General features: G+C 31.5%; 1 protein-coding gene across 2 annotated transcripts in view; it reads left to right on the forward strand.

Moving 5' to 3' along the window:
* LOC107438714 (transcriptional activator cubitus interruptus-like) overlaps positions 1-14,834 on the forward strand; it is a 94,907-nt gene that overhangs the window by 22,128 nt on the left and 57,945 nt on the right. For both annotated transcript variants that reach the window (XM_043045727.2, XM_016051048.4), the window contains exon 2: positions 4,881-4,978. In XM_043045727.2, the coding sequence (XP_042901661.1) occupies positions 4,963-4,978 (16 nt within the window). In that variant the 5' untranslated portion in view covers positions 4,881-4,962. The remainder of the gene's footprint in view (positions 1-4,880; positions 4,979-14,834) is intronic.

Genomic DNA, 14,834 nt, shown 5'->3' on the forward strand with positions numbered 1-14,834 from the left:
AAAAACTTCTCAAGGATCAGGCGGGAACACACCGGATGGTATATTTAGGCATCGTTAGGCCCAAGTGGCCCGGGCCTTTTACATTTCTTGCCGTGACACCAACGATTATGGGGTGAAACGGTGAAAAAGCTTCGGATGAAAGTTCCATCTGCGAAGTTCCATTAGATACGAAGATTTGAAGAACTAATGGATTTCTCACCACCGAAGAAGGGACAAACCCGAAATTTTTTCGATTTCCTTTTTTCGGGGGATCGTGACGCAGCACGATCTTCTTGAATGAATGAACGATTTCTGGGCCTTCATCTTCTCGCAATCCTTTGACAATCATTCGGTCGGAAAAAAAAGAGTGAGGTTCGAACCCGCCCCTCAATCATCCGTTCAAGGCAAGTAAATGAGACCAGAGTCGCGGACAAATGATTTAAGGTCACTGCCTTGCAGAAAGGAATTATTGACTTGCATTTTTTTTTATTTATACCTTCATAATATTATGCCTTCCGTTCTTTCTTGTAATCTGTATAGAAATAAAATTAATCAAAATTGATGACCCTGATTCATTAGGGATTTATATATATTACCGTTCTAACTGACATACTGACACAATTTTATTTTGCAAATTAAGATATTGCAAAACGAAACTCCTTTATCGTTTAAGATGTTTGCTATGTATAGTAGCCTGTTGCTTTTGTAACTGTTTTCCTTCCACGTAATTTGGCTGTTATTTAACGTAATGGTTACATTTTTGAACTCTTCTGAAAATCCCTAGTGATGTATAAAACACGTTACAAATTAACTATCAAAATATGCTATTTGTTTAAAAAAATTTGCATTCAATATCCACTAGTTCTTAAAATAAAATTTTTAAAAAAATAATATATACATTAGTTTAGCCTTTTCAAATATCATATATCAGAGTTGCAAAAAAGTCTGGTTGGCCTTTTAAAGGTCTTCATTGGCTTTTTAATATTTTATTGTTAAAAATAAAAAGCATTGTTAGTTCACCAGGAGTTGTCACTTGGCTCTTCCTTCATCACGTGGTATCCGATGATACTATTTCGCTATTTTTGGGAGAAGGATGTGAACAATCCTGAGCAAGGTTGCTATTTGACTATCATATGACAAAAATATTTATTTCGGAATCTTTATGCGCATTTTTTTAGCATTAAATATTTCATAAAGTTGATGATATTTCTCTCTTGTGAGTGAATAGTTTGTCCTTTTTGAGACATTTTGCTGGGAAAACAGCAGTTTTTAAATCTGAAATGTATTTAATTAGCTAGAGTAACAAAAGGTATAATAGCAGATGATAAAGTGAAGTAAGAGACTGAAAAAGAACTCACTGTTTGAGATTGGCGCGCATTAAGGGTTGTCTCAATTTCAAGCGCGGAGACGTTTCTCTTCTTACTCCCGCTCGCTGAAATGAACACTTCGTCCGAGGAGGTGGAGCCAAAGCCAACTCCTGGTGAACGAACTATATAAGTTTGTTTTATTAGTGACAATTAAGTAAAATAATACCAGTAAAATACGTTACATTATATTACTTTCTCTTCAGGGTATTTATTCCACAAATACCTTACATTTTATTAATTTTAAGGATGTAATTACAACTCCATATTGGCTTCAAAACCAGATATTTTTGTCCATAATCGCTCCAACCCTATTTCAACCATGTTCTAATTCATCATAGCTGGGCTACAATAATTATTTTTTAAGATTGGTCTAAATCTTCCTTAAATTAGGCATTTTCTATAAAACTACATGATTTGTCTGAAATAATTAATATATTTTGCATAAGAAGTTGAATGATGGGAATTATAGTTAATTTTGTATCCAGCATATATTTATGCTACCATTAAAAAAAAAAAGGTGATTTCTAGTTAAGAATACTGTTCTTAATATTTTCGAGGTTATAGCTCTTGCTTTATACTGTTTCGAAAGTGCAACGTTGCTGTTCCAATTATATAATCACGCCTATGCAGTACTTAATTAGCAATTTTAAACCTCTTTTATATAATAACAGCTTTTGTGAAATACTCTTATGGCTTTAATAAAAGTTCAAGTTTAATTTTTTTCATCAATATTAGCTAAGTGTTTTTAAGTGGTTTAAAAAAAATGATATTTTACGGTTTGGCTGAAATTGGGCAACCCTGTCATACATGATATTTCATTTCCAAAATGCATCTTTTCAAATGTGGGAGCCAATTAAGAGGAAGATTATTTCAGATTGAACTATAACTGAACTTTTTTTTATTACTCAGTTTTGCGTAAGAATGTTGCGTCCTGAGCATGATTCCTATATAATAATGTTTATGAATTCTTTATTACAATAATACTAGTTTTATAAAAAGAGCCAAGATGACCCCGTGATTTAGGCGCTGTGATGTCATTCTGGAAAGTTAAGACTGTGGTGAGCAATGCTAAGCATACTGCCGTTGATCTTTAACCTTCATGACCCCCTTGTCCAACAATTGGCTGTTGGGGTGGAGCATCGTTTATACGACGATCACTTATACGACGTTTACATTTATACGACGTTTTAGTGTGGTCCCAAATCATTCCTATTCATTTTAATGTAAAAATATATCGTTTATACGACGCACAGAATCGGTTATACGTCGGTTTTTAGATTTTGTTCACGTTTATTTAATTTTTTATTTTTTCTTGTGTATTTTAAAAAAGGGCGGAATTTGCCAACATGAATGATACAGAAAAGGGTGCCAACAAGAATGCTTGGATGACGACCGTAATTTTTACTAGATGACTGAAAAAACTAGACAATGTTATGAAGAGGCAAAAACGAAAAATTTTGCTATTCATCGACCAATGTCCAGCGCACCCATCGATACTAATTATTTTGGAAAATGTAAAAGCTCTCTTTTTTCCTGCAAATTGCACAAGTGCGCTTCAGCCATTAGATTTGGCCGTGATTAGAAATTTAAAATTGCACCATAGAAAGCAGTAACTTCAACTCGCTATTCAAAGCATTGTAGAGAATAATAGCAAGAAAATATAATTGAGGGTAACATACATTCAAATGGCTCACTGCAATTTTTCTCCTTTGGTTATTTGTTTGTTTTGCTTTGTCTAATTTAGAAATTTATGTAAATNTTTTTTCTTTGGTTATTTGTTTGTTTTGCTTTGTCTAAATTAGAGATTTATGTAAATCAACACGTTAAACATTAAAATTAACTGAAAACAGAGTTAGTTTCAGTTTTGGAAGTAAAAATCGATTATACGACGTTATCGTTTATACGACGTTTTTCGGTGGTCCCTTCGGCGTCGTATAAACGATGCTCCACTGTACTTTTGAATATATATATGTTTTTCTACTGGATACTAGATAACTAACAGTTGTCATGTGGTCTAAAATTCAATTGTTGGGAATTGGTTAAGGGGAAGTTGGTTGGGCATCTACCAATAATACAAAACGGCCCTTTTTCGATGTACATTTCCTCAGCATCCAAACAAGATATTGCTTCAGTTTTTTTTTTTTTTTTCTAATCACAGAATATTTGCATATACATATTTACACTGTGTTAATTGTTAATACATATCTTTGGCGGAAAATTATGAACTGAAAACTTTTAATCTTTCAAAAAATTTCATCAATAATCTTCATAACTCAATAAGTCGCTCATGGGCTGCAATAGCGGCACCTCTCAAAAAATCAAGTTTTGAGATAAGTGGATTTAAAGTTTTCATTGCTTATGAAAGTGCTCTAGTTTGCTTAAACGCAGATTACCTTCAAATTGAATTATGAGTTGTGCTAGTATTGCTGCTGAAAAAAAATGTGTATTTTCATATTTACACCTGTTCTTAGTCCAAAACGCGTGTTTTTTGAGTTGAATCACTATTGCAGCCCATGAGAGAAGTATTCCTGTTAACACTAAAACATGATCACGGCATACAACTGATATAATCTCAAATATCCCCAAATAATTTTAAAGCGATATCATAAATAGTTTTTTAGAAAAGGTCTGTTTTAGCATTATTGATAATTATGTCAATATACAAAAATAAGCAGTTTAATAAACTAAACTATTTAGTTTATTAAAAAAATGCCAGTGAAGCTCTCTTTCTTTCTTTCGCTCTTGCATTCTGCCTTGATTTCTATCCTTTCTTTCGTTCATTTCTTTTCCTTATTTCTTCCTTTACTTTCTATGCTTTTCTTTCTTTTCGCTCTCTCTTTCTTATGATTACTTTTTTTAGTGTTGAAAATGTTCGTAAAGTCATAATAATCAAATATTGTACTTTTTCTGATATTGTAAATATTCTTCTTGTTTTTTAAATTCTAATATATTATTTTTATTTACTTAATATATAAAGCGTCAAAAGATAAAAAGTTTTCTGGATTTTCTATACTTTTCACTAATTGCTTGAACAAAAATAGTAAAAATAATTATTTTAGACAGAAAAAAATACGATTTATTTTAAGGACTACATTTTTTAAATTCAAAAATTTTTCAATTTTAATAATTTATTCACATGTTACAATAATTTTTATGTGAGCGTTAATGATTAAATAAACTTGTATTATACTCTTGTATTTTTACTATTCAGACAAGAGGCAGATTGCCTCTGACGTAATTAGTAATAAAGTATATTAGTTTTGAATAAAATTTTTTTGTATTGTTATTTTATCTTATTTCTTTTCTTAGTTTGAATTCAATCGATTAATATTTTTTTGCGTCTTTAGTTTACATTTAATGCCCTAAAAAAACATGATGTTTCTAGTACATTTTTTGAATGTTTATGAAAAAACTTTCCTGCTATTGAGTTACATGTTACTCTATTGTCTATGCAAACAATGTCAATTGGAATAAACAATATTTTAAATAATATTCAGACCAATGTGTAATCATAGGCATCTATCTGCTTTGCAGGAGCTTACTGATGCAATGTGGACTTTGGAGGTTTATTAGATTGAAAGATTGAACTAAAATGACGCTTACATGACAACGACATATGGACCCTCATTTTGGTAAGTCAAAACCATTTTCATAAAAAAATAAAATTAAAAAAAAAAAACGTCTTTGCTTTAGTGTGGTGGTTCCTAATTTTTTGGGCTATGGAAACATAAATGATCGACCTTCTTTTTGAGACGTTATGAATACGATTCATTAGCCATTATGAACATATTAAGCAACTATATATAGGCTATTAACTATTTTGAAACTGTGAAGAATATGAAGAAAAAATTAAATTTTTTTCATCGTATTTTTTATTAATACTAGTCATAATATTACATTTATATCCGGCAGTTGAACTGGTATGGAGTGCATGCATCTAGTCTAATTCTAAATTTGGTTTTGTTGTATTTGCATAAGCTGAATTAAGGTTTTCATTGAAATGTAAATACAAAAGGGCATGTTCCATTGGATCTTACGACACCGTCGTTAGATTTTTATGTATAGTTAAAAACTATAAATTTTACTTAAAATACATAAATAAATAGCCGAAATATTATTAATAGTCCTATAATTATAGGGTGAAAAATGTTTTTCATCGAAAAATTAATGTCCACTATATTTGTTTGGCAAAAAAGCTTTGTTATGTTATTATAAATAGTGTTAGAAAGCTCTCCTCTGTACGTTTCTTCCTCTCTCTCTCTCTTTTTTTTTTTTTTTTTTTTTTTTTTTTTTTTTTTTTTTTTTTTTTTTNTTTTTTTTTTTTTTTTTGAGGAAAAGGTAGATGATTGAAGGAGGAGGACCGAATTTCTCCTAAACAGGCAAGTGATGCCTTGTTTCCGATTATTACTCTCAATTAAATGAGATCACTCTCGATATGATTGGACTAATAGTTTGGAAGTTATAGGGTTTTATGCACAAAAAGTCTTGTACCTATTTACGCATCTAATATTGCTTTCTTAAATAAGTAAGTTATTATTTACTATGTATTTTTTCTCGTTAAATCTATTGGCAAGTCAATAAAACGAATTTCAAAAGTTGCAAGCATTTTAATGTATAAAAAGTACTGGTACTTTTTATTAGTACTAGCACACTTTTTACTTTGTTATCTAGAGGCTATCTGAACATGTAATGTACATTTTCGAATTAACTTTTTTATAATGAGTCGATTCTGTTTTCTTCATAATTAGTGCCATTCAAAAGTAGTACTTTTTATTTAAAAAAAAAAATCAACTTTAGAAATATTAGCTCTTTTGATTCGTGTTTGGCCTCCTTTGATTTAGCGCAGTGTTTCCCAAAGTGTGGTACGCGTACCCCCAGGGGTTACAGAAACAATTTAGCGGGGGTACGCGTTCTTATTCGAAATATCTCGCAACAAACGGAAATTTCGAAAAAATTTATTTAAAAACAAAGCTAGCCATGAAAATTTACGATTACGTGTTTTTCTATTGGCTATTTTTTGCAGAGTTAACAGTTAGTTATTAGTGGTGTCAACAGCCAGTTGTGATTTTTAACTTTTGTGCAATTTTTTTATAGTAAAAAATCCATTTTTTATTAGTGGTACACAGCGTTACGAAACATTTAGAAAGGGTACACAAAAGTCATAAATTTGGGAAGCACTGATTTAGCGTGAAAAATACATGAGAAACAATACCTCACTTGTATGTAAAGCAATATAAGATGGGATGTTTGTTCGTAAAACGCTTTTAACTTCTAAATTAGATTGTTTCGGGATTAATTTAATTTAATTGTGCGGGGCAAATTACATCGGACCTTAGAAGTTCAGATATTTCCTGGATAGCAATGTAGCATGTATACGCAAACATGTGTCAAAAGCAGCCCTTTTTGTACATAAAAACTCTTGCAGCCTTTGAATTATTTCCGGGCAGCGGCCTGCGAGAGTTTAAAAAAAAAAATTTTTTTTTAAAAAAATCACAGAAAGGGACTAACTCGAAATATATAACTCGCAACCCTTTTTTAAAAAATTTGCAAGTTTAAAATCTATTTGGCACCTTGGCGATTGTAATTGGCGCAACAGATCACGATACAGAAATATCCCCAATGAACGCTGCACTTTTTTAGATAGCAATGTAAAATGCAAGTACAAAAATGTACTTTTGTACATAAAACGCTTATAACGTCTAATCTTCCAGTCCGATCGTCTCGGGATTAGTTTCATTCAAGTCAGCATGAAAAAATACATGGGTTAAATATCTTTCTTACCTATCTAGAAGAAATTCGATCCCCTTCAAAACACCCCTTTTTTCCCTAAAAATACGAAGAAAGAAAATTTCGCTAAAAGTGTTATATTGGAGGTTGTGAAAGAGATGCAAAAGTAAATTTCTGAAAAATATCTTTTGAACAGAAAAATACTTTTTTTTTATTTGTTTTTTGTCGCAAGAAGCATTCAAGTTTGTTTTTTAATACTGTTTTAGAAAAATGATTTTCTAAAGCTCGATTTTCGAGTTTATAAGTTGAAAAAGCGATTATTGAGGTGGAAAAAAAAATCCATTACGGGACTCAAAACTACTTCGAAATCATATGTTTATGCTTCACTTTAAAGAAAAAAGAGCAAATTTGAATGAAAATAAAAATCACGAATCTAATCTAAGCTTTTTGGGGATATCTCCAATCGCTAACAATTGACTATGTTTAGTGAATGTTTATTTTGAACCCTGAGTTCGGAAAATCAGTTTTTTTTTAAAAGGCATAAATTTTCTAGAAAATGAAATCAAAAGTGAATAGTTCTCTCATTTATACTTAAATCTTGAAAAAAGACCTTTTTGTCTTTTAGATGGAGCTATTTCTAGTTTTTGTTTGAGCCAAAAACGAATTTTGTAAGCATCACTTGCATTTTTTTTTGTTGTTGAAAACACTGCTTATTCAAACATATGTTGATTTCTACAGCTGTTGTTGCGTAATTACAAAATAAACTTTTTATTTATGCGTAACTTGTCTAAAAGTTTATAATTCAAAATCTTCAACGATTTTATTTATTTATTCTATTTGTTTACTCCAACAGCTATATTTTCTAGAAATAGTTTTAAAGTTTAAATTGGGATTTTTGATAATGATATCTTTATTTTCATCATAATTTTTTTTAAATTTCTTTTTTTAAGCTTAATAATTTTTTAAATCTTACATAAGCTTCTAACGATCAATTGAAATATAGCCGAAATTTTCGTTCAGAATATTTAGGTTCCTTTAATGCATTAGGTACATAACATTTTGAAAAAAAGAAAAGAAACAACATTGCTGCAGGTGTGTATTCCTTATAATATGCTGGGAACTTGAAAAATTATTTTATTAAATTTCATTTTAATCTATTTAAAAGAAGCAGAAGTAAATAATCCAATATTTATTAATAAATTTTATAGGAAAACATCCAAATTTTAAAAACTCTAAATTACAATTAAGTATTGTAACTACACTTATACACTTAGTCAGGGCCGCGCTTAGCATTCGCCACCTCGCCAAATGCGATTAAAATCGTAAATTTGGCGAATAAAATTGTATTTTAGCGAAAGTATTGGAGAATGATTTTTTTTTCCACTGAAAAGAAAAATATATATTAAACTCGATCCTCAGAATTACGTCAAAATCAATTTTTCCCAACAAATCAGTATTTTTTATATTCGATTACAGTAATTTTCGGTAGATGAGGCCGCATAACCAGTTAGAATTGGGTCCAAATAATATAAGCAAATGATACAAACAAGCAAATGATAAAATAGTTTTCTATGGGAAAAATAAATTAATCACAAAGAATTAAGATTTGCATTTGGCGAAGGCTTTCGAAAATTTCGAATACATTTGATATTTGGCTAATTTACTGGTAATATTTTGGAAATCCTTAGCGCAACTAACGATGAAGTGTTAACTAAGATTTTTCTAGAGAAAAGCACTTGCTGCTTCATAGTTTCTTTTTTTTTTGGGGGGGGGGGTAATGAAATTGACACCATACTCTTAGTTGACGTCCTCCCAGTATCCAGCTTCTTGTAGGCCTACTCCTGTCTCAAAGATTAAATGTGCGTGTCTGCGCTAAATTGCGCCATCAAGATCAAGTCTGAAGGGTACTCCAGTGAAGGGCTTTTTCGTCTCTGCCCCCTTTCCCCTCACGTGACCTTCCCTAACCTCTTCCGCCCCCATTTCCGAGAATTTGGGTAAAAAGAGATGTGTGAACAAAAACACTTCCACAGAAAAGAACTGCAAAAGAAGAGGGATGCGGCAAATAATTGTTGAGAGGGGTGCTGATGGGACTTCTATTTCCATCACAATTGAAAATAACTGCTGTTAATTTGACTATTATTATTACTCCATTGATGGCACTTTTAGAATTTGTTGTGCCTACTTTCTCTTAGAATTATTAATTTTAGATTATTTTTGGCGCCTTCCAAATAAAAAGTGTGTGAGCAAAGTTGTTAAAACATGAATCATTTGATCAAAGTAATATTCAACGGCTATATTTATACCTTTCCAAGAAAATTAACAAGTTATTCAGATCAAATTGCATTGTGTTAGAAACACATAGTACTGTTTTTGTTATTCAAATTGATCAAGTGAAAGATTCAAATAGGATTGTATCACAGTTTAAACCGTGCTTCAAATTAGTTATATACGCAGATTGAAAAATCGAGATCTTTGATAAGCTTATTGCTGCAAGCATTCCAGGCGCGTAGCAAAGTTCGCAGTTTGCCAAGAGCCGAATCTCTTTATCTTACCAACCAATATTATAAACTTAAGCAATAACGTCCCCCACCCTTTCAAGCACTCGTAGTTTTGTTTTTAAATTCAACCATTCTAACACCATGATAAACTCAATGCAGTTTTTTTTCTTCTCTGAAACAAAAAATAACTTTGGATAGCTAACTTTTGTTATAGTACATAAGTTATATAATAATTTGTGATCTGTTAACTTACATTATAAATTTTAACACTCAGACACTAACTGCGATCCGTTAAGTTTTGTTATAGACAAAGACTTCAGGACTGTTAACTTTAGTTATAGTACTTAACAGTCAGACAATAACTTTCTTCGAACAAGTCTGTTAATTCTTATTATAGGACTTAACAGTTAGACAATAATTATTGCGTGTTGACTTTTGGTGCAGGATATAACTCCAAAATAATCACTTGTGATCTGTAAACTTTTGTTATAGGACTTGGACTGAACAATGACTTTGTTCAGATTTAATAGATTTGTTTACTGTTTCTTACTGGAAATTAAAGAATTTATGAAACATAACTTAGATGGCATTTATGGATCTTCCATTTTCTGTATTTATGTCAACTAGTTATCTCTTTATTCCTAGTGACTGAGACCTATATGTAAACATGAACTGCAAGAATATGTTCCCTATGGTAGCCAGATTTTATGAAGAAAAAAGAAACCTGGGGACTGGAGAAATACAGTGGGCGTGTTTTAGGGAAACACAGCTCAACTCCGACCCTTCATCTCATCTGTGGGTGGAATTGTATATTTCAAAAAGCTGCTGACAAGAAAAACGTCTTTTTCTCGTCCTTTTCTTTCTTTTTTATTTTCCTCTCCTCAGTTGTAAAAATTTATGTGTTTGGTGGGGGCTTCTGCTAAAGGTGACGGGGTCGCAAGAATTATGCCATGGAACGCAGTTTTTTGGTCTGCCTATCCCCCATATACCGCAATCTTTCATGCAGGCACGTGTTTTGTTCCCCCCTATTTTCAAGACTTTTGTCTGGCTGTTTGTTTCTGGGACCAATCCATTCCATCCGTTCCGTCTCTCACCAATAATCAGTTACAGTATTTTTTCATTCTTTTCTTTCTCCGTTCTTTTTTTCAAATCAGACCCGTCAGATTCTGTTAGCTCAGAGATTGATATAAAACTTGGTGAAATTTGTGGGTTGGGCATAGTGGTTGGTGGTGCCACACCAAAGATTGCTTCCTGATAACAAAAGTTGGTTGAAATTTAGCGATAAATGTCATATTTACCTGAATCTTATTCATATATTACATATGCGTTGAATTCAAGCGTTCGGATGAGTTCGCGTAAAATTACGCTACCCCCCCAAGTAAATAAATCAAGAATTCAAGTTTGAATATTTAATAATAATTTTAAAATTCAAATTTTCACGATGATAATTATTAATCATCGTGAATTAATAATAATGAAAATTTTCAATGTCTATGAATTTTGAAGTTTATGAACGATGTTTATGTTTACGATGCTACGATGTTTATGAATTTATTGCGAGAGCAACATTTCCAATGTTTTTGTGTTCCTTAAAAATGTGGTCATGAATCAGTTTTTTTGGCAAAGTAAAGATGGAAACTATATATTGTGAAAATATATAATTTAGATGTAATGTTTTCTGAATCAGACTTTTTAAAATTAACATGATAATTACACAGAAAAACCCTTTACACATAACCTTTTTAACTTGTTTGCTCCTTTGAAAATAATACTTTAAGAACATATAACCTTAAAAACGTAAAACATAAAACGTATCTCATTATATCGCCTTCTTCCTTCCACTCCCAACGTAACAGAGAAGTGGAGACACTTAGTATTTTCTCGAGTGAATTTAAAAAAATCCTGATTAGGATCATATTATTAAATCGCATAAGAACTGTAGCTTGTAGCGAGAAACAGATTGGAGATATTTCAGCGACGCAACAATATTTTATCATGGAACGAAAAATATTATATAATTGTTGACCTGAATCATCCATTAATTTATTTATTTTTTCTTTTACCGGTGGTCATTGAACTTATCGTTCTTTGCAATGGAAGGTGTCGGATGTGTTTATTTTACGTTGTCTAGTGAGCACCTTGTGACCAAAGTCACGGAGGCTGTCTATAGAATGGGCCACATTCACACACAATCAGAGGACAACTCACATCCATTTCCTAAACGGGATTTGAACCCGCAGTCATTGGCTTCACGGTCATGCACGCTAACCACTTGGCCACCTGATTAATTATACAGATAATAGTCTATCAGTTATCTATTAGTTATAGAGATATTAGTCTATCAAATGTTTAATTCCTTAAAGTAATTATATTAAATTGTATTTTAATCTTATTACTGACTTGTTTAAAATCTTTTAACTTTTGACATTTTAAGAAAAAAATATTTTTAGATTAGAATGATTTTTCATTCGTTAAAGTTATAAATCACATTTTCTCTACCCCCCCCCCCACACGCGCGAGCGCAGGCACATTCGCAAAAAAATAGCGCCTATATGAAATCGATAGGTAAAATAGCAAATTTCTTCCTTTAATAATAATGAAATGTTTTGCCATAGACTTCTAATGTTAAAAGCTGACCAGTAAAAGCTTCTCCTCATGCGTCATAAATAGCAAAGAGCGTTGTTTATGCATTTTACACAATTTTTGCACTTATGCTTCTTGGAAAGAGAGTTCATATAAATTTATACGACATATCAATGATTTGTAATATTAAAATGAATTTGCAAATTTAACTGCTTTTGAAAGTATGTGCAATTATTTTGGGAGGGAGGAAACATTATTTATGGTTGTTTTAACTTTTTGGAGTATTATTAATAATAATATGTGAATTTGTGCCACTACGTCGTCTTGGTTTTAATTAATGAATAAATTCTAGAATACCAATACAGTGGAGCATCGTTTATACGACGCTGAAGGGACCACCGAAAAACGTCGTATAATCGATTTTTACTTCTAAAACTGAAACTAACTCTGTTTTCAGCTAAGTTTAATGTTTAACGTGTTGATTTACATAAATTTCTAAATTAGACGAAGCAAAACAAACAAATAACCAAAGAAGAAAAATTGCAGTGAGCAGTTTGAATGTANTAATTAATAAATAAATTCTAGAATACCAATATTACGAAAAAAATCACCTCTAAATGGAACCAAAACTTGACAGTCTTTAACATCTAATGAAAACCGCTAACTTTAAATACGACTTCAATCAGAAAACTTCTTGGACAGGTTATGGACATCAATGTTATGAGCAACAGCGTGCGTGCCTAAATTGAATAATCAATGAAATTTTCCAGCAAAAAAAAGAAAACATCGAAGAATTCAGATTTCTCCACTCCCAAATACATGCCACTGAATGTCTACTTCATCAATGAGGCCCCTCCCGCTGGAAGACCCCTTGACCCTTACATTAACCTGCCAAAAAAAAGAAGACATTTCCAGAAATCGAGAATGAAATTATGTTATGGGGTGGAATAAGTTCTTCCTATCCAGTTGTCTGTCAGGACTCATTCACAATTTAACCATTCCGTTGGGCCGCATGATTGAGCACCTCAGAGCCATATTTCAGGCCAAATCCGGTAAACGAGAGGTTAAAGATAAATCATTCCTCCATTTTTACCTTTTCGGACAAGGCTATCCCCGTTTCGAGAAGACCCCTGTAGCTCAAACAAGCTCAGTAGCCAAGAAAATCGGTTGAATCCCTTGTCCTGCTGACCAGCTCTCTTTCCCTTTAAAGGTACCGAATCTATTGATTAAAAACGCTTTTTGGAATGGTCACAAAAGGGGTACGGGTTCCCCTTTCGGTATCGCCTTTAATAATCGGTTGGAAAGTTTACAAAGGCGTTCCTAAAAGCGAACTGAATAAAAATCTATCCTGTTTCATGAATGGAATTTTTGGATGAGATATCTGCGATTTTAGATCTTTTCAGATCGAGTTGCATTGGTGCGGAATAATCCAAAAGACGCATTTAGTCGCGAGAAAGTGTTTTACAAGAGGTTTTTTTTTTATTCCATGAAATCAGATAAACCAAAATCTTTTAAGTATGAAGGAACTTAAGAGTTGTATGAATTGGCTTTATTGTAGTCAATCTTCATTTACTGCAATATTGAATATAAGTTCGAGTAAATACAAATAATTGTAAGAGCAAATAAGAGAATAATCTGATACTTTGCAATACAACACATTTACGTTTAGTTAACAATGAAATGTAATGTATACAAAAGAACATTTCATGGTATAATTCGATTCACTTTCACCCTAATCATAGCCAATCAGCTAGCTCTGTTTTCCATTGTTCTATTTTTAATCATAATTTGATTCATTGAACTTTTGAATAAAAAAAATGATAATTGAAAAAATAATAGAAGGAAATCAGTTCCGATCCCATGCTTTTGTACGAAACCCAGATTACATAACTTACTCTTTATTTTTTAGTTTATAAACATTATATGTAACAGTTTTAAAAAATTAATACATAAACTGTTGAAACATTATCTTTTAAACAGCGCACTAATGAGAGAAAGCTGGTAGAACCAAGTGTTATATCATAATTAGCATTCTTAATAAATAATGGTTAAATGTTTAAATTAAATGGCAAAATGTTTAAGGGCTAAATGTAAAAATAATAATAATTATTATTTTTTGAACGAATATTGTTTCTATAGCTTTAAAGTAATAGGTTTTCATTTTTATGCAAGAGAATGCAATAAAAAAAATAAAAATAAAAAAAAAACGACACATTTTTATTCTTACCAAATCGCGGGAAAATGGTCGGTTTTTTGACGAGCGATTAATTCTCACTTGGGCCGGATCACGCCATTGGTCAAAAATACTTGGCGACAGATCTTATATTTAGTTTACAAATGCGCTCTATTTACTCGTGGTATTAATGTTGACTAATAAAGACAATATTCACATTTTGCCCAGTTTTGTGGTAATTTTTTATTAGAATTTAAGTAAGTGAAATTAAGCTATGCATACAGCTTTTACGTCATTAGCAACTGGGGCTGTTCTAGAAATGCAGAGGTGGGGGGAGGCTAGCCCAGAATTTTGGCCATTACTTTAAACTAAATTTACGTGTTGCTTGATTATGAAGTTTTTAATATTATTCATAACACAACTAAATTGCGATGTATGAGTAAATTTGAGCTTATGTTTATTTAAATTTTTGTTACTTCATAACTGCAAAAGATTATTCTAATAGAA

The sequence above is a fragment of the Parasteatoda tepidariorum genome, chromosome 10 (genome assembly GCF_043381705.1).
Source record: "Parasteatoda tepidariorum isolate YZ-2023 chromosome 10, CAS_Ptep_4.0, whole genome shotgun sequence".
NCBI classification, from domain to species: domain Eukaryota; kingdom Metazoa; phylum Arthropoda; class Arachnida; order Araneae; family Theridiidae; genus Parasteatoda; species Parasteatoda tepidariorum.